We start from the raw sequence: 24,696 nt of genomic DNA on the forward strand, positions 1-24,696 counted from the left end.
TTGTGATGCGACCTTAACATATAAAGCAGCTGACGGATCTTTCTGTTCCACGTCGATGATCTTGTTTGAACGGTTATTCTTGGACGTCAGTGTTGAAGTTTCACGCCCCGATGATGGCCTAGAGCATACGTTGAGATAACATATGATTGAACCAGAATGAAGGTGCAAAAGAAAGGCACGCCAGGCGTTGGCAGGAACAAGAAGGCCAAGCCTGCAGCTACTTTAAACTCTGTAGAGGCTCTCAGGCTGAAGTGCCGCATCGAAGCTGGCGATCTTGACAGAGAAACGCTGCTGGATTTGTTGAGCGCAGCACAGCAGGCCTGCGACTTATATGATAAGGCATGCAAGGGCAAGAAGGACAATCCGAATTGCCTCTGTGGCCTCATCCCAGCACCAGGAAGCTCCAGGCGTAAAGGTCTTTGGCAGAAGGAGCCAGATGCTCTTTTCAGCCTTGGATCTAATCCTTTGAACGACAAACGACAGGTGCTCTTTGCAAGCCCAGTGAAGATTAATCCATGTATGTGTTTGACGTTACGAGCACAACAACATCCTCAAATTGATTCACATAATTGCACCTGTGACCCACTACACTGCTTTGCAAAGGCCTTACCATGAAGCAAAGCAGCCGTTCCAATGCCCTGAAGTCTGACTGGAACCTGTGCTGTCATGAAGATGTCACCCCAGAGCAGCAGCATACCATCAGGGCTCAACAACCTCGGGAACACGTGTTACGTCAATAGCGCTCTGCAGTGCCTGTTCATGATCCAAGCTTTCCGCGAGGGCCTCTTTGCTGTGGATGATCCCATTGCGGATCTGCCCGTCATTTCACACATCAGGTATGCTGCAGTGCGGAGCCTGAATGCCTCCATCAACTGCCTTGCCAATCTATAAAGGACATTGTGCCCATTGACTGATGCAAAGGTGGTTGGATTAGTTCAATTTGGTGCGGCAGGCGTCTGTTTGCGGAGCTGCAAGAAGGACCCAGAGACAGTGCAGACCCCACTGCCTTTGCACAGTCCCTGAACCTTGACCACAGCTACCAGCAGGCGAGTGGACTCTGCCCTTGTTACTCTAGGTTTTCTTGCACTCAGATTCTCTTCCTGATGTCTGATGCTTGCCTGCCTGATGTGATTTATTTGACCATGCAGGATGGACAGGAGTTCTTCAAATTGCTGCTGAACTTGCTTGAGGCAAAGCTGGCGAAGTCGAGCATTCCGGTATGTTTTCTATTGGTTTCCATTGGTTGTAGTCTGTTTGCGCCTAATGACCTTGACCGGATTATTAATGCATTTGCTTGGCTGAGGTGCCTCGGTTCGTCATGTGATCAGGGTGTGAGGGACGTGGTGCCAACGCTCTTTCGGGGACGCTACTTCTACGAGACAAAGTGTCTGGTGATCCTCTGCTCTCTTACTTACATGGCCTTTATTCCCAGCTGCCTTGTGAGTAAAGAGGGCACAATGGAAATGTGTGGTGCTGAAGTCTTCTGTGTGGTCCTGCAGTCTTGTGGACAGCTGTCAGAGGGATCAGGCAGGGCCACAAACTTCTACGAGCTGGATGCCCAAGTGAAGGGCATGCCAACTTTAGAAGCTAGTTTGGTAGGTCAAAGGTTCTGTCCGATCAAAGAGAGGTGTCTCTGGGTTGCCGATTGTAACTCACCCGTTACTGGCACAATGGGTGGCTGAGACTGGCTTTTCTACCTGGCAGGCAACGCTGTTGGGAGCAGAGCACATGGAGGGAGACAATCAATTTTTCTGCACACTCTGCCACAAGAAAACAGATGCCCAGCGGCAGATGAAGCTGGTGTCAACGCCACCATACCTCTGCCTGTCCCTGCAGCGCTTTGTCTTCGACATGAAGGTGGGTTTTTGTTGGCACCTGCATAATTATACTGTTATTCACTGGACACTATAGACTTGCTGTATACCTCTTCTTGTGGCCTGTCATCAAGGAAACCCCAAGGTGCTGCTGCGTTCGTGCAGAAAATGGCAAAGGTGAAAGCCAGCGACAAGCTATCTTTCCCGCTGAAGCTGGATCTGGCTCCCCTCCTGGGCACAGATGGGCCGAGCCAGTTGCGAGGCAGTCCCCAGAGGGAGACCCAGTATGAGCTCATGTCCATCCTCATCCACAAGGGCTCCAGCGCAAGCCATGGCCATTACGGTATTGCCTTCTTTGAACACATTCACTCCATTGTGCCTGGACTCTGTTTTTCCATTCAGGATCAGATGTTTGCCTTCTCATTTTTCTTGCTTTTTGCGTGCGAGTGTGTGTGTGGGTTCATGGCTTCATAGTGAGTGTGTGGGTTGGTGCATGGTACAGTTGCGCATGTGTGGGATGAGGAGGCAGAGAAGTGGTGGCGCTTTGATGACGAGACAGTGGCCGAGATGCCTAAGGGGCCTGTTGGCGAACGCGGCGATCATGGCGTTGCCGCTGAGAAGAAGGCAAGCCCCACTGCGTCTCAATTCTTCCCGCTCGTTCACCTTGATGTCCGTATGCAACCACATGATCAGCTGCGCAGGGCAGCTGCAGGACATGCATGAGCATTGCTGATCTTGTGATTGCATGCATGAAAGTGACTGAGACAAGTGTGTGTTGCAGGGCGGGGCTCCTAGCACGAAGGGCAAGCGCAAGGTGAGCGCGGCGGCGGCTGAGGAGAATGAGGTGGAGGTTGTGGGGGTGGTGAGGAGGCAGGGAACGCCTGATGATCCCATGGTGCTGGATGCTGACCCGGAGCCCGCTGATGTCAGCACGCCGCCAAACCAGGCGGCCGAGGAGACTCAGCAGGACCGCATCGCATCGGCCAACGCCTACATGCTCGTCTACCGGCGCCAGAGCCACCACGGCGGCGCCAGAAGGATAGAGCTGCCTGCCAAGTATGTCAGGCTACTGTGGAACCTCTATATGCTCAGCTGTCGGATTTTGGTAGGCTGTACATGCAGCTTGTCTGCCTACGCTCCTTGCCTTGGCAGAAGAAGCTTGCAATAATTGTAATATGCGCAGCAAACTGCTAAAAACGGCGGCGTGGCTTGCTGTGTGTGGGCATTCATATATGTAACAAAGCGGAGGATCTGAGCGTGGCGTTTGTTGCAGGCTGAATGCGCTTATGGCGGAGGAGCGTGCTGCTTTTGAGACGTCATGCGCTAAGTACGAGGCCAAGAAGGAGGAGCTGATGGAGAAGGTGCAGCGGCAGCAGGCCTCTGTGCGCCAGATACTGGAGTCTGCACTTCTGCCAGGCCCCGAGTGGGAAAGCAGGTACTGTCCTTGGCGCCTCTAGCATTGCCATTTGCAGGTCCACATGCACATGGTCTGAACCAGTTCTGATGAGCGCTAGCAGTGCTGAAGGCTTTGATATACAAAGGGCGACTTTTCCTTGCCTGTAGAGCCAATAGTGGTTTAGGGTTGCATGTGCTGATCGAGGTCATGCGGCACAGGTGGGTCTCAGCGGATTGGCTGAAGCAGTGGGCAGATCAGGGCTCCACCGAGCCTGTGAAGAATGACCCTCTCCTGTGCTCTCACGGCAAGCTGGACCCTGCCAAGAAGACAGGTGTGTCCTGAGTCAATTTAAAGCCCATTGCTCCAACCGTGTTGTTTTACATGTGTGCTTTGCACGAGTGCCTATTGTCATGAAAGCTTCCCCTGAGTCCTGACTCCGCAAGAACAAAGTAAAGCTCCTTGATGAAGCGGCGCATGTTGTGCGGAGGGGAACGGATCACAGCAGATGCTCATCAAATTATTCGGCCTCATCAGATATAGGGATTTGAATCTAGGGGTTCGAATTGGGCATTGACGTGCGGCGCACGGTGTGCAGAGGGGAAGAGGATCACGGCGGAGGCGTGGGGCCGGCTGCAGGAGGAGGTCGGGGGCGGCCCGGAGCTGTCCGACGGCGATGCCTGCTGGCAGTGTCTGGCTGTGAGCCTGCAGGGGCTTGTGGACGCGCAGCAGGGCTCCATGGAGCGCGACAGCGTGCTGCAGATCGTCAACGCACTCGCCGAGGAGGTCGAGGGGCACTCGCGCCAGCCGCAGCCCGACGACTTCTACGTGTCCAAGTCCTGGCTCTTGTGCGCGCCCTCTTCTTGTCTGAGAGCCGTGCACTTTGGCTTGTCTGCAGTGATATGGGGTCACAGGCACTAGCAGGACACCCTTCTCCTCAATGATCTGTTGTGCGCATGCCCTTTGCTCTATCAAGATTTTGTGTGTGTTGGAACAAGCGTTTCGAACTTTGCCCAAGCGAACGCATGTTGTGGCGGACTGAGCTTATTGATGCTGTCTAGGGAATAGTCAGGGGTGGCAGAGAGCGGTCTTTTCTACTCTTGACCTGCAGATATTGATGTTCAGTGCCTTGTCTGCAGGGGCTGGAGGCGACGGGCGAAGAGCACCGTGAACACCATGTCTCCCACGCAGAGCATCACCTGCAAGCACGGCGGCCTGCTGCCGGAGGTGGCCGGCCCCAAGGCCAAGCGCATCGCTGTGCCCTCCTTTGTGTGGCAGCACCTGCGCAGCAGCTGGCGCCCCGCTGACTCAGCCGCGCCTGCCAAAACTGGCTCGTCAGGCTCAGACGCCTCTGATCAGAGGTGGGGACCTGTCAGCATGTTCTGAGTGACTACATAATGCTTGCGTCGGTTGAAATACTCCACAGGGAGGTGCTTCTCACACTTGTGTTGGAGGTAAATCATGAATATGAAATGTAGGTGGTTGATTGCAGGGCACAGCAGCTGGACGAGCGCGAAGCAGCAGTGGCAGCCCGGGAGCAGAGGGTTGGCGGCGGCATGGATTCAGAGCTCCTGGCTGAGACGCTGCAGGCGATGCCAAACGGGCACGGAAAGGCAGGAAGCAGAGAGGTGCGCTGGTGTCCTTAATTGCCCATAGTTTCCCGTTCTCGCGTGTACGACCACCCCTGGTCCGTCATATAGTAGCATTTATGTCTTGTCAAAGTCCTCAAGCTGACGTGTGAAAGATATTGAATGCAGGGAAGTCAGGAGCGGCTGGCGGCTCGCGAGGCCATCTTGGAAATGAGGGAAGCTGCTGTGGCAGCCAAGGAGGCAGCTGTACTCGGCGCTGAAGGGGGTGATACACTCTCAAATGCGCCTGGCCCAACCGATGGCATGTCGCACGACAACAGGCCTGGTGGTCCACAGGAAGCCTGCCAAAACGGGTAGGCTCTTATAATGTTTCCAGCTCTTCCTGGGCAAATCCGATGTTGCTGCATTGTGCATGCCGCTGCGGGAGGTGCAGGAGCCTGAACAGGGTGCGGTGTGTCTTTGAAGGGACGGAGCAGCCGCCGGCCGCGAGCACCAGGACACAGACATGGCTGATGCAGGTGCAGCAGACACCGCAAAGCGAAAAGTGGAGCCCGCCAGCAATGGTTATGCAGCAGAGCAGATTGACCTGTGTGGCGACGAGGAGGATGCTCCTGAGAAGGCTGAGCCAGGTACTTGCCATGCTGTCTCACAATCGTATTCAGAACTGATGCACTTGTGCCAAGACGGTTCGATCAAAAGCCTTTTGTGTGTCTTGATGTGTGCTGATGGCGCAGGGTGTTCAGCCCATCAAGAGATGCGGGAGTTCAGGGTGTCAGATGCGAACATCTGCCCTATCTGCATGGTTGAGCTGAACGCCGACGCCAGCACCGGCCAGGTGCGCCTCTCACAGCACCTGGAATGTTTCAAGCCCAGTGCCAACCTCAGGATATGCTCATCCATGCAAGCACTATGTCAATCCGCACCTGCAAAGTGTCATGCCCTCCAGAGCTAGAAGCGCAGCCCTACCTTATTCATGCTGATATATGCATGCGCCATGTGAAGCCAGTTCCGTCCCTTGCTGCTGCGTCGGAAGAGAGGCTTTGGCGGTATCTGTGCTCCCCATGCGCAAACAAATGCCTCTTGATGGTGGAATGGCTCACGTGTCGTCTGGTGGCTGCAGCACTTGAAGGAGCAGGCGGGGGCGCAGAGGAACGTGCTGGCCCAGCTGGCAGCCAGCACCTCGCTGCATCTGGAGCCGGGCGGCAGCTACTGCCTGGTGCCACGGCCCTGGCTGGCCGCCTGGCGCGCCTTCCTCGGCACCTCCGGCCGGCGCGGCAGCGACGCCGGGCAGCCGCCGCCGCCGGTGCCGAGCGCCGTCGCAGAGGTGTTCTGCACCTGCCACCCTGCCGACGACAAGTGTCCCGGCTGCCTCAGCGTGACGCCTCCTGCCGTCGTCAAGAGGTGCGTGCTGCTGTAAACTTGAGCCTAGCAGACTGGTCTCTGGTTGGCAGCGCTCTCTCCATGGTGTATTTCTTTTGAATTCTGCATTGGGTGTTTCAAGTGAAGAGTCTCAGGCGCTGCACATTTGTTACCTGCAGGCGAGGGAGGTGGGCTCAGGCCAGCCTGGAGACTGACGCCTTCGAAGTGATCAACTTGGCTGACTGGGAACACCTGATGGCCTTCTATGGCGATGACCGCACCCTCAGCGAGGCCCACCCCGCACGCAGGTATGCCTTCAAATATTCACCGTGCTGTATGATTCAATGCAGCGCATCAACCCTTGTTGCAGTGCTTTTTTAAGTCCCAGAAAATGATCACACAGGTGTCACCTAGCACTGCAGTATGGTAACACCCGGTCTACTTTATGCAGGCCCATCAGGGCGACCCTGGTTGTGGACCCGTCAGCGCCAGTGAAGGCAGCAGAGCCGGCTGAGGGAGGCGCTGAGGCCCAGGAAGATGACGGTGCGGCAGCTGAGGCAAAGAAGCCGTCGGCTCGCGGCACAGACGAGTCTGCGCGCGCCCACCTCGCCACAGACCCCGACTGGTGCCGCCAGGTGTGTAAGGGGTTCCTCTCTGTTCGAATCACATCAGCACGGATGCCTCAAAGTGTGGATACTTGTGTAACAAAGGGTGTAGGTGGCAAGCAGAGGGGTGACTAATCTTCTGGGCTGAGGAACTTGGCACGCCTGAGACAGACACTAATGTGTAAGATTGATAGAGGAATAGAGGCCTGCACTTGTAAGATTGGTTTGGAATGGCAGCAAAGGAAGCATAATGGATGTATTGTTTTCACTCTGCTTGACGGAAGACAGGGACGGCAGCAGAGTGTTGAAAGGCGTGCCTGGTGTCTGGATGTGCGCAGGCAGTGCAGGAGCGCGAGGATGCGCTGCGGGTGGAGCAGCTGACCTACACGGACGCCACCTTCCATGTGGAGCTCGTGCAGCAGTCGGACGTCACTGGGTCAGCCACGGCCTTCACTGGTGAACACTTGCCTCTTCTCCTAATCATCTCCCCTTCTGCCCGCCCTTCCCTTGTTGCACTCTCGCACTTCCATGCGTCACTTGGAGAGCTTGAAACTGTGTTTCTAGAGGCGCTCCACAAAGTGCATGCAAAGACCGGACACAACAATCTTCCAGTGGAATGTCCAGTAACAAGCTTTCGGTCTTAACTCTGGAATAGCAGTGTGTAATTGTGCGACGTACTGGGGGAAAATTGATGTATGAACTATGTTCGACACCCTTAGCCACGCCAGTAGCCGGATGACTGACGAAGCTGTGGCGCAGTGTTGGGCGAGCGACGGTCGAAGCGCGTGCGGCGGGGCAAGGCGGCGGTGACGGTGAGCGCGCTCAACACGCTGTGGGACCTTAAGCTGCGCATCCTGGAGGCCCTCAGCGTGCACCCCAGAAACGCCGACGTGTACTGCCTCGCGCACAGCAAATGGACCAAACTCGACAACGACGAGGCCAGCCTGGCCGGTACGCGCCCGGCGTCTTTTGCCTGTGGTGTTGTCCTGCCGGTTGGGAAATATGCCTGCTCAGATGTTGGCCCCGCGCAGCCGTTCATTTAAGGTCTTGGCAGCATTGAATGTTAGCATGTGCAAAGATGCTGTGATACCCTCTGCTGACCTGGTTGCTGTGCCAAGCACTTCAAAGCACTGGCACTGCATCTTGTGATTGATGTCCTGTGACAGCAGCAAGGCCTGTCTGCTGTACGTGCATGCTTTGCAGCAGAGGGAGAGAAACCTTGGCATGAGGGATTTGCGGGCTCTGCGCTTGTTTGCCGGGTCGAGGGATTGAGCAGGTTTCATGGGTTGCTGCAGAGCTGGGGGTGGGGCAAGGGCAGGGCATCCGGGTGGTGCATGCTGGCGTGGTGAGCGATGATGACCTTACCGGAGTCCTGGGCGGCCCAGTCGAGGCAAACAGCTCCGCACGGGCGGCCGAGCGTGGATTTGCCGGCACTGGTCTGGTGGGCCTGTGAGGAAATTCAGTGTGCCCCAGCTTATGTTCATTGGGTCTGATGGTGCCATCTGGAACTGCAGTGAGCTGAAATAAGCACAGCTTCACATGTTGTGCTTTGCACCCTTGCAGATGCTTGAGACGGCTGCAAGGCAATCATTGGAGGGTTCTTCATGTTGTCTGAAAGTCCAAGAATCAGAACAGCATGCAAACGAATGCAAACTCAGTGGTGGACATATGTGTCTCCGGTGTCCTAGCTAGGAATATTGTCCATTGTTGCTCGGTTTGTTGTGCACATACAGGAACCTCGTGAAGGTCAAGGGCACAATATTGTAATAGCAGAGGCGATTTCTCCTAGGTTGGAAAAAGTCTACAATGCACTCACTGGCATCTTGCAATTGTATTGAATACTATTTGTCTGCACCAGTCCACTGCCTCATGAGATCAGGCAGGCTGTACTCTCAATAAATACTAGTCCTTTTGAAACATTCATGCGGTTCAAATTGTGGCATGCTGCAACAATGGTGTTGAAGGGGTTGTACCAAAAAAGATTTTGGCACTGCTGGCAGCATCATGCAGAGCGGCGCCCGGGCCCGGCCGCCGTGCGGTGCTGTCGAGATTCGGCAGCTCGAGCTAACTCAACTTGATCGAGCTCTGACATGCAAATATGCTTACAGGGATTGAGCAGTGCTGCGGGTCGCTAGGGCATGTCATGACCTTGTTCGACCCTTGAGCAACAAAAAGGCATGCATCCGGTTGGAGATTTGTGAGACCGATTTGGAAGGGCAGGGGGAAATATCATGCGATGTCGGAGATGTTGTTCGAGCGATCGACGGTTAAATTATTGATTAGATTAGTCTGCATCCATCCTGTACGCGGGTAACAAGGTACGCCTCCCGTGACTGTATGCGGGACAAGCTTTTAGACACTTGGAGACCAATTGATCGTTCCGGAAGAGCACTTCTCCCATGTCGGAAACAGGGCTGCAAGGCAACGCGCTCATTTAAGCTGCGACTTTCGACACATTTACTTCTCTGAATGATATATAGTGTGTGTTTTGCAGCCTAAAAATTATTTGTTCAGTCTACATCTGCGGCAGCTGGCGTGAGCAAACACGGGGCAAGGTAGGTGATCAAAGCGACCTTCGAACTCCTGTAAACATGTTTAAGCCTCACGGACGATCCTTCTGTACTGCGCCAAAATAAACTTTGATGTAGGGTTGAGACATCGGGCAGTGTCCCTTTTCAAATCAGAAGCTGTCAACCCTCTGACTCAGCATGTGTTGATGGGCGATGTCTGGTGTGCAGGTCGTCTGCTGAAGGTATGGACATTACCCGCATCTTCTGCGTGGTACTCTGCTTCATGCTGCTCGCGTTGAGCGGCCTGCAGCCTGGAAGCTGCCGGTCTCTGACTCAAACCCCCGGTACGCCAGTTGGAAGGGACTGCAAGCCTTCTGGCAGCAACTGCTCAAGCAGCTCTCACTGCTGCAGCCGCAAGTGCAGCACAAGCTACTTCCGCTGCGGTTGAATCCGCATGCAGCACTGACCCCTGGACTGCACCATTTTGGACACCACACTTGTACAGAGTAACCACACACTGCCAAAGCACCCCGTTGCCAGTTTTTCTGATGTCCATCAGGCATGGGCTAAAATCGGTGAGTCCATGGTCAGGATTGGATTGGAACTTCAGGACAGGCGTGTACATGTTGAACTTGACTCTGCTGAACAGAGAAGTGCAGACTGTGACTTGCAGTCGAAGTGTGCGCCCTGTCATTCCAACCGCAGAGATTTATGGTTCTCAGCAGAGTGTGGGCGGGGCGCCGCACCCTGTCACTGCCAAACATAAGGTGTCAGGTTGGAGTTTTGAAGGTGCAATGCTGCTTGTAGGAAGCATGGCATGTCTGCACCTGCTGAGAGTTTTATTATGCTCAGTGAATGTGTACAAGATGCATGACACCCGTGCAGCGCACCCGTGCAGCGCATGCAGCCGCCATGCTATTTAGCATGGAACTGGATATGAGAATCTTTGAGTATTATGTGCACGTACTGCAGTGCAGGCTGTTGCAGATATTGATGATTGCACACCGGCAGTGTCATCCTGACTGCAGTGCAGGATGATGATCATAGGGTTATGATGGACACTCGCGACATCAAGCAGACTGTACATATGTATTGCTGGCCATACTTGGCTAAAGTCAAGTCTCCAAGAGCCTCTGGCCGCCATGACTCATCTTCGGAAGCCTGCATCTGATGAGCATTTTAGTCATGCATTGCGCAATGCAGGGTGGGTCTAGTCACTGAGTGCTGGGGGCAGCAGTGTAATGGAGTGATCGTGATATATTCCCCTGTGGCTTGTGACTTTGATGGCGCCGATCGTGTAATACGTTCTTGGCTTTCTTGCTGCAATTCCTTGTCCTGTCCCCATTTGGCTCTCCCTTCACTTGAATTTGAACGGCTTGCCGTCGATTAGGGCGTTCCCGGTAGCCGCTGGAGTTGAAGTTTCGGAAGGTGGATGATGCACATTGCAGCCTTCAACAAGTGATGGAAAGCAGATTGTACTATGTTCCATGCATTCGGTCTCATTAAGCTGTATCACGCAGCCCAGAGTACTCTTCAGATCACACTTCCACAGTCCTTACCGTTCTCTAGATCGCTCTGCACCTGCGTTGGATCGAATCTGTCATCCTCAATATTTCCGTTAAGAACAACTGAGGGTTCAGGAGGTCTAAGCGCGAGATTGCTCGGCCCTGGTACTGCGCATAGGGCTCAGATCGTCAACGATGCACTTGCAACCCAGTACAGGTCAGTTATGATGTGTTTTGTGGATGAGTAATATATCCAGTGCAGACATATGCTCTAGCTTTGGTCAGGACCTCAGGAAAGCTGTCTGTGATCTGCCCTACGGAGGTCACAGCGAATGAATGCAGTAATAAGCTCCTCATCATCTTGATTTTCATCCTGTTCATTCTTAACCCTGTGTACTCAGGATCAGCCGGCGATATGTAGCAGAGCCTGCAGCTGATGAAGCACCTTCCCACTCAGAGGACCCGCCCTGGCTCAAGGGCAGAGGGTTGCAGCGTGGTGACAGAGAGCTTCAGGACAAAGATGCCGACAGGAGATCCAGCCATACCAAAGCCTCTACTGCCCCAGATACAGCCAGAGCGCAGGGTCGCGGCAGGAACCCAATCCTGGATGACAGCATGCACCCCATTCGTCCGCATGATGTCCCACGCGGAGTCTGGACAGTGCTCCTGCGTCTCAGAGGAGCAGGTGAGCTTCCGTTCTCATAGCAGTGCATAAGCACCTCCATTTTTCTTTCAACCAGATGCATGCACCGGGAATGGTGATCTGCACCATGGGAAAATGGCACACTTTCAGCTCAAGCGTGTCTTAAATCTTTCTCTGAGCTATTTCTCTGTGGATGCTGAGCTGAGACAAGGTGATACTGCACAGGGCATGAGGGGTATCTAGTGGGAGGCGCAGTGAGGGACCTCCTCCTGCAGGGCAAACCAAAAGACTTTGACATCCTCACGACCGCCACTCCCGTGCAGGTGACAGCGTGCCCCTCCCTGCATCCCTGTATTCCCAGTATTGACTTCCTTCTGCGGTTGGTTGCCATCCTTGCAAGTCACCTGCCGTGCAGTGACAGAGCCGGTGCTTGCAGATCAAGCGGCTGTTCGGCAGCTGCCGCATCATCGGCAAGCGCTTCCCCATTGTGCATGTGTACGCGGACGGGGCCTGCCTTGAGGTGTCCAGCTTTGGCACGCGAGCCAACCGCGAGCTTATCCCTCAAGATGCAGCCGCCTTCCTGCCGCGCCACAAGCCCCACGACAAGGTCTCTCACCCGCTCTCCCAGAATTGGGTAGACTTGTCTCATGGCAATAAGGTGGCCACTTGGAGTGCATGTGGAGCTGGGCTCCTGACTCGAGATCTGCTCGTGAAGCGCTCCACAAGGACATGACTAAAATCACAACGTTACAAGCAGTCAGACGCTGACGGTATAGGCAGTTATGGATATTTTGTGTCCTGTGACGGATGCTCCGCTGCACTGCACTCCTGTCCTCCTTGGCCTGATACCCCACAAGCTAGAGTTCCTTATTTGGAATGTCAATCAAGACCACCGACCTAGCCTTCACCGCTTCTTAGGGGAAGGCCGGGAGGAAACCCGGGGCGGGGATGCCCGCGGCCGCCGGCGCGCGGCCGGAGGTGCTGTGGGCGTCAGCGCGTGTGGACAACGCGATGGCGCGCGACTTCACCTGCAACGCGATCATGTTCGACCCGTTCTCCGCGCTGCTGCTGGACTATGCCGGCGGCTTCCGCGACTGCCAGCGCCGCGTCCTGCGCACCGTAATCGACCCCGAGACCTCGTTCAGCGACGACCCCGCCCGCATGTTACGGGCCGTGCGCCACGCCGCGCGCGTCGGTGAGGGCCTGCCTCTCAGAGCCCCACATTTGGCGAGATCAGAGACACCGAGACATCAGAAAGTCTATGCTGAGAGGCTACTGACGCAACGACATGCTTGCCGATTCGAGGTGGTTGAGCAAGTTTTACAGAAGAGCAGATGTTGGAGACTGAGCGGAGCCAGACTTTGAAGCAGCCCAAGTGCATATGGTGCAGGCTGTTTGTAGGCTCCAAGGTCAATTTTTGAAGCACAGGCACTTCTTATCCTGGCGTGTATACAGTGTGCCCACCAAGCGGGAAGTAATGCGCAGCAGGGCTGGCTTTGCCACCCCAAGCTTGGAGTAACTGATCCCTGGGCAACTGTGGTTGGGTGCAGCTGAAGGGGTAGCTGCAAAAGGGACCCAGAGGCTGACAGGGGGCGTGGTGGGGGTGCGTGCAGGGCTGACGATAGAGGAGAAGACGGGGCAGGCGATGGTGGGGAAGGCGGGCGAGGTGCTGAAGCTGCCGGGCTCGCGGCTGCTGATGGAGGCGCAGGCGCTGTTCAGCTACGGGGCAGCTGCCGCGTCGCTGCGCCTGCTCTGGCGCTACCGCCTGCTCGACCTCCTCGTGCCCCCCCTGGCCGAGCGCTTCACGCGCAGACGGCTGCCCCGGTGCGAATGTTTCTCCTGCTCTGGTGCCAGATGTGGAGCCATATGTGGCCCCAGAAGGAAATACAGCGGGCACAATAGATTAAGATTGGCGTTCAGGATGTTGTGGTGCCTCAGTGCTCTTGCAGCGCTGCTTAAATATGCCATCAATTTTCAAGGAGAATCGTCTGCAAGCTGGAGTCATTCTATTGTCGTCTGATATTCACGCATGTAATTATTAGTAATGATCAATGTCAAATGGCCTCAGGCTGCCAAAAGTGATTTGGCCATGCACTGCAGGAATCCACGGCGGCCGGTCTCCGAGCCAGTCCTGGATCTCTTGGAGCAGCTAGATGCGAAAATGCAGCCGCACTTGCCCATTGACTGGACGGTGAGACCCCCGCCCTTCAGCAGCCCCGGCAGCCCAGCACTGTCTTGGCTGTCTAATCACTGCGCATCTAATCTCGAGTGATCAGGAGATGACGGACTGTACACAATGGAGGGAGTTCCCCAAGACTCTTTGGTTGCAACGCTGTTTTGCCACCACGATGCTCCCTGGAGTACTGCGCCACAGCAGCAAGGCTGGCAAGTGCCTGGTATTTTCCAGCAGGAGATGTTGGGGAGTTTACTAGTGTGAGGCCAGTGCATGGTGCAGGTGTGGGCAGCAGTGATGGTGGCGCCGCTCGTGACAGATGCACTGGGGGCAGCCCAACGGGCAAAGCGCGCCAAGGCTGGAAGCAAGCAGAGGAGTGGAAAGCAGGGCCCTGATCGTGTGGAGGCCTCCAAGGTCCGTGTCTGCCTCTATGTCTTTACTTTTGAATAGCTATAAATTCTGTTTGCAAGCATTGTAAGTATTTTGAGTAAAATGTGTTTTGCGTAACAGGCAGAGGAGGAAGATGGAGGCTGCTCTATCTGCAAAAGGAGCGCGGATGTCCTTGAGAAGGAGGCAAAGTTCAGGTGTGAGAAAATTGCCTTCTTCACCTAGTGCTGCAAAGTCCGCTCTTGCGATGCGTGCTTGACATGACCCACTAGCTGCAGCGTGGTCCCTGTTCCTCAGAAATTGCCCTTTCGTTCCTGTCCTGGCAGGGGCATAGTGGACGACACTGTGCGCAGCCTGATACTAGCGTCAAGCGGCGGGGCAGAGGTGAAGGGCATGATCCCTGTGGGACAATGGCAGAAGGTTGGCAGCCTGCTTGTGGGCCTCATGGACTCTGTGGAGCTTCCCTCACTGCGCGACAATGCTTGTGAGGACTGTCAGGTGGGCTGAATAGCAGCCCACCCATGTCGCGCATCATCCTGCTGGGCTTGCATCCAAGACAGATGGAGGTCACTGTCAATTCTTGACTTCCAGAGCATCTTGGTGACCTAGATTTTGCTGCGCAGGCTGACTTGGCGAGAAAAGCCTCCTTCGGAAGTTTTGGAAGCAAGGACCCCGCGCGGCAACTGCTTATAAATGTGCTTGGTGGTCAAGCGCTCCAGTGGCTTGACATAAGAGCGGCGTTGTAGCATGTGCGTAAATTATATAATAGGTTGTATATATATGGAAACAGTGCACTACTTGCTGCACGAAACAGGATCCTACGCAGGACTTCCGGAGCTAGCTTCAACTCATGGATGATGATGCATTTAGGACTGATCATGAATGAAGTTCGGACAGCTGAGAAGCAAGTCCCTTGAAAGGGATATCTTGTAATCCACTGGACCCCAAGGCGCCATCCTGACCAGCTATACCAGAAAGCACCTGGTAGGAAGGGCAGGATGCAATATCTTGAAATGGGAGTCTGACTAAGCAAAGGGGATAGATGGGATATGCAAAGGCGGGGAGATCTTCACCTGTTCCTTCGATTTTTGAAACTCCACACCACAACTTTCTCAGGACACCAAACTGCCGGCCCAAAGACGTGTGTGAGGGAAGGAGTGTGCCATACAAAGGACATTGGCAGTCAGTTCGAGGTGAGCACTCGCAACGTTTCCCCTTTCTGAAGAACGTGCCTGACATGACGGTCAAGTTACAAAAAAAGCTGTGTTCGAGTGTTGCACTGGATAAAGCATCCTTGCAGCAACCTATTCGGAAAGGATGGCACCGAAGATGTGCCGTTGAAGGACTGAACGTGCTCTCGCGTGCCCTCTTTTGCGGAGCACGGGGATTTGTGAAACATATTATGTTGCCTGTGCAAGCCTTCTGGGAAGGAAATATCCTTTTGTTGTCTTGGAGAGAGTATTGTGACAGATAATGGGCAGTTGCCCGCTTATTTCGTGATGCTTTCACCCGTTGAAGTGTGGCACTGAAGTCCCCTGACGCATGGCGCCCTGCCTGCCAGTGACCCTTCGTGCATACTTACTCATGCCTTTGGTGGCTCTACTGGGCTCGATAAGAAGAGTAATACAACCCATGTCGCCGACTCGCTTGATGTCCGGGTGTCGAGGGGAATATGTCCGGTTGGGTCGGCGATTGGGTAAGGGAGCGCTTAATCTTGCAGTGGCAACGCAATATGCGACATGCTTGTTTCGTGGTCTTACTACTCTTAATTTGCTTCCTGCAGGTTCAGTCCCCTGGCTTGCCTTCAGTATGGCCACCGTGTGCAGGATGCTCGCCTGCGCAGCTGCGGTCGTGCTCATGCTCCTTCCGTTTTCTCAAGCCCAAGTGCTGCCTGACGTAAGACTTCTTCCTTCGTCTTGTTTTTCGCCTCCTCACGTCTCCTCCTGCGGCTCATTTGTGCTCGGACCCTCCCTGACCTGTATCCAGGCAGATACACACACCTTGTTCTCAGCACCCTAAAGCTCAGCCACCTCCTTGCAAACAGGAATTCACTGATGCACTGACTACACAGGTTGGACTCACGGCTACGGTGCTCGAGGGTCAAGAGACCCCAACAGGAAATACTGTTTATGGCACTCCACGCACCTTCTCGGCCACTATCGTCCAGCTGGGCACAGGTGGAGCCATCCAAGGAGATCTCACATTTTTTGCCGGCGCCACCCCGATCTGCACAACCGAGCTCAACCCAATCAGCCTTCTTAGCACCACGGTGATGATTCCCTGCTTCATCCTGCACAGATTTCTAGAGCAGTCACCTGTGCAAAGCCCATGTGGCGTACCATGAATTCTTAGACCAGCCGTACGTGGGCTGCTTTGTGCACCATGGATCGCCCCCGGTTTTTGTGATGACGCGGCCTGATGGGAATGCATTGCATCTGCAGGTGGACCTGAACGACCTCAACCCAACCTTCACAATCGAACTCTTGAACAACGTGCTGGCGGGCACCGACGTTTTGGAGCCTGGGGTTCTTGCTTTACTCCAACCGGTGATCACGTCGGTGGTTGGTTTGCTGGGTGGAGTTGTGGATTCTGCCAACCTGCCTGCCGTTTTGACTGCATTGGGTCTTGCTTCCCTCAACGACATTGCAATCCAAACTGCTGTCATCGCCACGTGCACGACTTCCACCATCCCTGTGGGCAACTACGCCGCTGTGACAGTCGCTTACGCAGGTGACCACCCTGACCACTTAAATCCACAGCAAATAGAGGGGTGTCTTTTAAAGCAGTTCACTTCAGTACTTTTGCCTTAGCAATGATTGTATGTGTGTGAGATGAAGATGCAGTGCTGGTAATTTGATATTCACACACGGTATCAATGCGGGGCCCACCAGGATGAGTCATGCTGACAAATGCCACTCCTTCCTCATCTCTTTGCGCATGCAAGGGCAAGCTGAGCCTCATTCTGTGTGTTTTTTATGCAGACTTGACAGTGGGCGGCACCACAGTCACGTTGCGGCCACTTCTAGATACCCCCCTGCTAAGCCCCACTGCCACCCTTGCTCTGGGAGCATTCCAGGTTACCAAGGTGAGCAATACCGCCAACCTGGCCCCTTCCTGCAGAAATGTAGAGCAGACAACGCACACTGCACCTGTCTCACATCAGCTGTTGTAGCACAGGCAGGTGTCAATACACTTGTGTTCCAACATCCCCTGGGTGCATGCCTTGCCATGCAGAAACCAGCAAAACTTTCTTATTGTGACTGCGCGTGCTTACCGTTGCAAAGGCCTGTGTGTGTGCTGTAGACAAGCACAAAATCTAGCAGCCATCAGGATTGAGGAGCCTTCTCATCTGCGTTGCGCGTTGTTTTCCAGTCTTTTGCCATGCTTTTCTGACTTGTTTCTCTTTTGCATTGCAAGGCCCCCGACATAGTGCAAGGGACCAACCCGGCCCCCACTCTCCCCGGTGCCACCACGCCATTTGTGGCCACCGTCACCAACACTGATGCAGGCAGCGTCCTGCCTCCCGACGGTGAGCCTCACTGCTAAGCCTCACTGCACTCCTCTTTTTCTTGTCATTGTTTGCAGATTTTACTAGTGTCCTATGGCATGCACAGAGTTTATCGGTGTCCAATATGCACCTGATCGTTTGGCGCCCGTTGTCATGCACAGAGTCTCATCTTAATGTCCAATTGCATGCACAGCATTTCCCTGTTGCAGGCCTCGCCTGCCGAGCCATCAATACCTACCTCTCTGCCAGGACTTGCAGATTGTGAAGATTTAGCCTCGGTCTCACCCTCTTCATATGCAAGCCCAAGACTTGGGAGACTAAACCAGTGATGTGTTGCATTGCAGGCGGCACCGTCACTGCTCTCCTCAACGGCGTGCCAATCGGCCAGGGCCCCATCACTTCCACCGCTGGCAAGACTGCAACCTTTGCCTTCCCCATCACCGTCCCTAACTCTGCTACCCCTGGCGCCCAGGTGAAGAGTTGCACCTCCCTTTCTTCATGCCCCAGCTGTCTCGTGCAGCTCCTATTTATAGTTTTTAGGGGTTAGCTTTTATGATGCCCCACATCAAATTGTGCATGTACCTGTGGACATGCCCCAGGCTGCACAGCTTACTAACTGGCTCTGCTGCCTTGTTGTCGAATTGATTGGAAGGCCTGTCAAGAATGTGGATGGTCTTGGCAAGTAGCACCTTAAAATTTGCATCAAGCGGAACCAGCCACATCAGAGGAAAGTGCTGATCCTTTGTGTGCCTGTGCAGACCATCACCCTGTCGTACACTGGAACATCCAACTTTAATCCGGCTCAGAGTGGCGACGGCACATCCCCTGCTGGACCCACACTCACAGTGGTGAGCCTGCGCCCCATCCTTCACTCTGCCTTCCATAAAACAACCCCCTGCAACAACAGCAGATTTTTTCTATATCCCGCCTCACCCCTTACATGCATGCGCACGGTTGCCGGTAGTCACCTTTGTATCTTTGACCTGTCTGAAATGCATGCATCAGTCCAGTCCGGCCATTGCATGTGTACCGTATTCTGCTCGCTCAAGCGCAATCAATCCTGCTCAAGTAAGCCTCTTGAAAGTTACTGACAGTGTCTGTGACTTTCTGCAGCCCGAGGTTGTGACCTTCACCGCCACTCCAAGCCCCACCACCCCCCCGGCAGGCACCCCTGTCACAGTCACAGGAACTGCCACCGCCCCCAGCGGCGCCATTCCCACCGGCACAGTCACTCTCACGGTAAGTCCCCTACCCCTGCCCCTTTTGCCTGCTGATGGCCAGACACAAGTAAACACCGCTCATTCGTTGCGGCAGGGCAACCCTTGCCCTGACCTAGGACTGCTCTGAAGGTGCAGCTGTCCATTCTGCAGCAGTGCGCTTTGCATGTTCACGCGTCTGGGCACCTCAACTGACGGCAGTCTCTGGGCGTGCTCAGGTCAACGGCGTGACCACCGGCCCCTTCACGATCCAGCCGGACGGAACCTTCACTGGCACACTCCTTGCCCCAGCCCAGCCCTCAAACGGCACGCCCTACCCGGTCACGGTTACCTACGCCCCTGCCTCACCCGCCTTTGTCGGCCCCACCCCGCCATACACATTCCCCCTGACCGTCGGCCCGGCCACCGGCACCGTATTCACCACTGTCACCCCCAACCCCGTTGCCGGCACTGCGCCCGTTACGGTCAGCGGCAACATTACGGGCACCAACGGCCTCCCAGCCGCCGGCACCGTCGACATCAAGGCACGCCGCCCTTCAATCCCACTTCCTGAGCTGTGCGCTGCAAATTTGCAGAGTATAGATTAAAACATGGATCGTAAATAGGCACTTGCAGCATTGTTGCAAGTCATGAGGCGCTTTGAAAAAGCTTTATGACATTTGCTCCGCAGCCGGGCAAAGCAATCTTCAAGAACTGCTCTATAATAATACTGCAGCCTGTGCTATGCATGCTGATATGATGACGATATGTTTGGGCGCTGACAACCAGTTTCTGCTTGCAGGTTGACGGCAGCACCGTGCTCCCTGGTGTGACGGTGAACCCCGACGGAACCTTCACAGGCACATTCCCCGCGCCCGGAGCCGCCGGCACCTACGCCGTGACTGCCACCTTCAACCCGGCCCCGGGCAACTCCATTGCTGGCGCCACCTCCACGCCTGTCAACCTATCAGTCACCGCCCCCACCTCCACCATCACCCAGACCGTGATCCCCAACCCGGCGCCCCCCGGCGGCGCGGCCACTGTCACCGGCACCGTGACCAACACCAACGGCAGCCCACCTGGCGGCAGTGTCACTGTCTTCGTGCGTGTTCCCTCCCACCTGCTTTTCCTCGCTGATCTGCTGACCAGAAACCCACGCAGCTACTCTCACGCCCTTGTACCAGGACCTGCTTCTGACTGTTGCAGTATGCAACAGTTCATGGCAATGCTCAGCCACAACTTCTGAAGTGTCCGCCTGCTTTTCCTAGCAGCTTGCTGCTCTGCAAGCGCCAGAATGCACTGCCATGTTCAGCCACTCAATATGAGCCTGGCATCTCAAGTACCCATATCTGACGAGTATTCTGGTTTCTGCGGCTGCAGCTGGACGGCGTGCCCGTGGGCACCGCCACAGTGGGCGCTGACGGCAAGTTCACCGTCCCTTTCACCGCGCCGACCACGCCCGGCAGCTACAACCTGCTGACTACCTATACCCCGACCGGCGCCACTGCGCCCACCGCCTCCTTCCTCACCAACTTTGTCGTATCGGCCGGCAACGGGGGCGGCACCGCCCCCACCAACATCACCATCAGCTTCGGCAACGGCGGCAACGGTGAGAAGGATCCCCCATCTGTGTTCATTTGATGTATTTCCGAGTTGAAATCCTCATCTCAAGTGTGTATGCATTTTTCAGGCACTCTGATCGGCCTGTGTTGTGGAGCATGTCTGGCTGTTTTAGCTATGCGCTTCACCGAGGCAACAGCTTTCAGCTATGAAGCTTGCAAGCAATCAGATTGCCTGTCTCTAAAACTACAGAGCAGCCATTGTGGTGCACTCAGTCTTGTTTTCAGATGATTGCAGTCCAGAGCAGAGAAAATGAGCTGCATTGTGCAGCGAGCCTGGGAGCCTGGGTGTATGTAGGCTGCTGAGGATGACTGTCTGACAGTGCGTGCCTGTGTGACGCAGGGTTCACCTTCCCCAACTGCCTGGGATCCCTGACAATCAGCGTGTCTGCCTCTGGCTCGCCTTCCCCCACAGGCAATGTGACCCTGGCCATCTCGGGCGGCAAGCTGGGCAACAACCTCGTCACCCTGGGCACTGTGAGTCCCCCCTCTCCTTCATGCATGCATGCACCTGTGTGCCACCTGTCCAGTGTGCAGCAAATGGCTGTGCTGTGTCTTTGAGTCCCACTTGCCTGTCGTTTCTGCCGCTGCTGAACTGCAAATTTCCTCCCCGGCTACCTCCCGGAGTGCCTTGCATGCAGAGATTTGTCAGTGGTCATGCCTCATGCTGGAACCTCCCGAACGTCTCAATGGGCTGGCATTGAGATGCACTGGTGATCAAGACATGTGCATGCATGCGGTGGTGACTCACAAGGGATGCATGCATTTGCGCGCAGGCGACCTTTGCGAACGGAGTGGCTACCTTCAACCTGGAGTCGCTCAAGGTGAAGAAGGAGCTGCTGGACAAGTTCATCACCCACCTGACCTCCTTCAAGAAGAAGCTCACCCTCAAGGACATCCGCGACTACGACCTCTTCCCCGAGGGTAAATCGCCTCCCCACCCCCTGATCCACCCAATCTCACCCTTTGACCTTGATGGACGCACAGATGCTGCTTTGGGGCTTGTTGCTGGGCAGAAATGTACCCCTGGACAGCCTGTCTTCTGCGGCTTGCAGTGTACAGTCTGTCATGCATGTTTTGTTGTGTCCCTCGTGCAGTCGCAAGGCCCTGACTTGAGGCAATTGGAGGTGCCCAGCAATTGTCTTTAGCAGAAGGTGCAATGCAGCAGATTGTAAGTTGCTGACCTGTGTGTGTGCCTTCAGGCGACTTCCTGCTGCTGCCCGGCGACTACACGCTGACTGCCACTTACGGCGGTGACAGCGTCTACGGACCTTCCAGCGGCTCTGCCCCCTTCAGGGTGGACCCCCTGTGCCTGCTGCTGGCCCTGGCCCTCAGGGGTTAGGCTGCAGAATTTTCCCATGCCTGCAACGGCAGGCATGCAATGACCCTCCCTGCACGTGCACCTTAAAGCTGCCATTACGCACTGTGGGGAGGAGATGGCAGATCTGAGTATTTGGAAGAAGAATTAGTCTTGGAAGGCCCCCCCATAATTTAATTGGGTCATGACGCCTGTGATTTACTTTTATTCTTTTCATGCTGTGCCGGCTTTAAACGCCTGCAAAATTTTGCCTTGGCTGCCCAAGGCTGTTCTGATCGAGTGGGCACAAGTGCTATTTCACGCCAGGACCCCGTTGGTGCTCGGGGTGGCTTGCTGTGCAAGCTGGCTGCTCTTAGCAACGATGGCTGAGCGCGTAAGGATTGGCACGCATTCCTATTGACAATAATTTGCAGGCCAAGGAGTCTCTCAGCCATGTTTGCAATTTTGTTTTCTATTAGCAAACATGGATGAGAGACCTTGGCCGCGGCAGCTTGTGAGGCGCGCCGTTTTCACCATGCCGGCTTTGGCAAGGCTCTTTGAAGAAACATACAGCTTTCCTGGCTTGCATAGAAGCATGCCCTTACTTGGCAGTGCCTGACCCTTTCTGTGTGGAAGTGAATCTGATTTGGAAGCTCTGGTGCAACCTGCTTCATTTGCTTGATATTATTTTGTTTTGATTCTGACTTTTGGGAGTCCATTTTCTGCCTGTCATGATGCCGGGTGACGTCCAGGCAATAAAGCGTGTGCCCCTGTCTTGCAATGCACTGCAGAGAGCTATGAACTCTTCTGGTTCCTATCTATAGCAATCAGCTGTGAATGGAAAGTTGCACCAGCTTTGCAAGTGACCATCCTCATCTGAGTGCCCTAGATAGGATTGTGGTGTTGCTGGCATGAACACAAGAGGGTTGTACAGAAGGTTAAGGAATCCCTGCAATGACCCAGGATTGGAAGCTTCTGTCTGATCCTGGGTCATTGCGGGGCCTTCTTTGGGCATCATGAAGTATTGAGTGGCATTTTGAGAGTACTTGTAGATACTACATTGCAATTAATTACGTAATTGATTGCATTTAATTCCAACTGTAAGAGAAGTCTGTGTTCATGTCAAGACGAACGCTTGTCCTTACTGTCTGATGTCATGGCTGTCTGTTCATAATGGAAGCAACTGGCAGGCACACTACGGTATCTCTAAAGAGCCAGTCCCTCCACATAAATTTAGACCTCACCACCGATTTGGTGCGCATGCAGAAGTGCATCTCTCAAAGTACTGCAGTGCTTGAGCATTTTGCGCCGCCTCTGCCACTTATACTTCAGACAGTCGAGCAGAAGATTGCCATACTGTATCCCTTGCAGCAAAGCAGATCACAGCGACGCTTTGAGAGACACTCAATTGTCAGTTCCAATGTCCCCATGCATGCATGAGGTGGCAAGATGACCTGTCTTCATCTCCTGCGCATGCTCTCCGCGAACGTCAGGCTTTAAATTCCTTACAACTTGTCAATACTGTGAGGATGTTCAAGGGCAGGTATGAGCTCGATCATAAATCTGGAGGACGAGCCCAGATCGTATAATGCGCTGAAGACATGGGAAGAATTTCCTGAGTCTTCATCGTATCTAATATCGAGGACTCTGGCTGTCAACTGCAAAGCACAATGAACTTCTTCTATTCAGCGGAGGAAAGCATTAGTTTGAGTGCTCTGCTTCCAAGGCTTGCACATGCCGCACCACCCAATGCGAGTCTTGAGCAGCAGATATCGCTTATTTCAGTCCTGACAGACTTCTTGGATGCTGATAAAATATATCTTGGAATCCTTCGTATCGCCAGCTCTCTGCTATCAGACGAGGTGTGCCTGACTCTGCCTGGATAATTGAAGTTGTCCAAACAAAATATTGCTCTGTCCTTATTATGGATCCTCAATATCCGCACAAAAGAACAAGTTTGATCGAAGTGGACAAGGCTGTCAGCAGCTAAAATTCATGGAGCTTATAGGATTGAAAAACTGCCTGCAGTCTGAGGACCAAATTGGAGGTGCCCGGAGCTCTTTCAACAGCGCCATTGCCCTCTCTATAGCGCTCTGCAGATCTCAGCAGGGTGAGCCAGACAGTACACGATGCAGCGCTGAGGCATGCATCATCTGGGATGCGCACATCGTGCTGCCTTCATTGACGTGTCTTTTGCACATGCAGGTGCAAAGTATCACCTGGATCTCATAGGAGCAATTCTGCTGCCTGCCCTTGGCCTTCAGACGGCTGCACGTGCGCCTCTTCATGCAGAGGTGATGTTTTATCCAATCTCTTTTTACCACTGTCCGCTGTCTCACCGCTGCTTGCGATGTAACGGTCTGTTGCGAGAACAATGTTTAATTGACATGCACATTGCTTGAGTGAGTTGTGCTTGACTGGTCTCAGCTCACGGAGTGCTTGCGCGGCATCATCTGGGAGCATGGAGCATGGCATGCAGCCGCATTGATCCTCCACAGATGCTCTTTGCTGCTTCCACATCCGAATGAGGCATTGGGAGAGCTGTCAGCTCTACTGGCCAAGCTGGAAGCCTGTGTGCCCACTGAAGAACCACCGGTTTGTCCAAGTCGATTTGCGCCCTCTGCTATCTTGACCTCAATTGGAAGATGTAGGCGATCCCTGCAGGTATTGTTCATGCAAAGGCCGATGGCCATCCCTTGTTGAGGAGCTCAAGTCTCTTGTAACCTATTGCAGGCTCATGTCCGGAAAGCTGTCGGAACCCTGGAGCGCTTGCCGCTGCCAGCTGTCTGTCAGCTTGTGGCAAGTATCCTGCAGGAGCCGTCAGCGAGCGGTGCGGCTGCCGCTGAGACTGCCAGTGGGGAGGCTGCCTCACCACCCTACTTCAGGGCGTGCCTGCCGGGCACAGTCAGAGTGCATGGCAGCACTCACAGCCCCGGCGCAGAGCCGACCGGCCATGGAACCTCGACGCCCGAAACACAGCAGCTGCGCGGCGCTCGGTATGTGCAGGCTCTGGGGCTGAAGCTGCTGCTGCGGCGCACGCTGGGCATGCTTGGCTCAAAGGATGAGTCAGCAAGGAAGGCAGCGCAGCGCATGCTGCT

At 54.6% G+C, this 24,696-nt stretch overlaps 3 protein-coding genes across 3 annotated transcripts; 2 read left to right on the forward strand and 1 right to left on the reverse strand.

The window, feature by feature from the left end:
• Positions 1-156: 156 nt before the first annotated feature.
• On the forward strand, positions 157-8,213 carry COCSUDRAFT_83616 (hypothetical protein; the record flags this gene model as incomplete). Its single annotated transcript, XM_005650728.1, has 23 exons — positions 157-483; positions 673-846; positions 1,149-1,217; positions 1,329-1,391; positions 1,500-1,562; positions 1,705-1,857; positions 1,980-2,157; positions 2,317-2,483; positions 2,596-2,870; positions 3,088-3,249; positions 3,429-3,541; positions 3,806-4,055; positions 4,347-4,568; positions 4,700-4,835; positions 4,965-5,149; positions 5,262-5,425; positions 5,531-5,631; positions 5,917-6,197; positions 6,335-6,463; positions 6,607-6,790; positions 7,099-7,216; positions 7,520-7,711; positions 8,056-8,213. 23 exons carry the CDS (start codon positions 157-159, stop codon positions 8,211-8,213), a joined length of 3,864 nt encoding a protein of 1,287 aa, XP_005650785.1.
• A 1,039-nt stretch (positions 8,214-9,252) lies between these two features.
• COCSUDRAFT_32470 (hypothetical protein) lies at positions 9,253-10,586 on the reverse strand. Its single transcript, XM_005650536.1, has 2 exons — positions 9,499-10,586; positions 9,253-9,315 (listed from the first exon to the last, which is right to left on the reverse strand). The coding sequence occupies exon 1, from the start codon at positions 9,962-9,964 to the stop codon at positions 9,659-9,661; it is 306 nt and encodes a 101-aa protein (XP_005650593.1). The 5' UTR covers positions 9,965-10,586; the 3' UTR covers positions 9,253-9,315; positions 9,499-9,658.
• Positions 10,587-11,412: 826 nt separating this feature from the next.
• Positions 11,413-14,724, forward strand: COCSUDRAFT_83617 (hypothetical protein; the record flags this gene model as incomplete). The annotated part of the gene is made up of 10 exons (XM_005650729.1): positions 11,413-11,460; positions 11,694-11,741; positions 11,855-12,025; positions 12,337-12,613; positions 13,032-13,242; positions 13,519-13,609; positions 13,874-14,005; positions 14,102-14,175; positions 14,305-14,476; positions 14,602-14,724. The coding sequence occupies 10 exons, from the start codon at positions 11,413-11,415 to the stop codon at positions 14,722-14,724; spliced, it is 1,347 nt and encodes a 448-aa protein (XP_005650786.1).
• Between the last annotated feature and the right edge of the window lie 9,972 nt (positions 14,725-24,696).

This window comes from Coccomyxa subellipsoidea (assembly GCF_000258705.1).
Source record: "Coccomyxa subellipsoidea C-169, whole genome shotgun sequence".
In the NCBI taxonomy this organism is placed as follows: domain Eukaryota; kingdom Viridiplantae; phylum Chlorophyta; class Trebouxiophyceae; family Coccomyxaceae; genus Coccomyxa; species Coccomyxa subellipsoidea.

Excerpts from the sequence above, each read along its gene's own strand:
- COCSUDRAFT_32470 (XM_005650536.1), bottom strand. The coding sequence starts at position 9,964 with ATGACAGGGCGCACACTTCGACTGCAAGTCACAGTCTGCACTTCTCTG.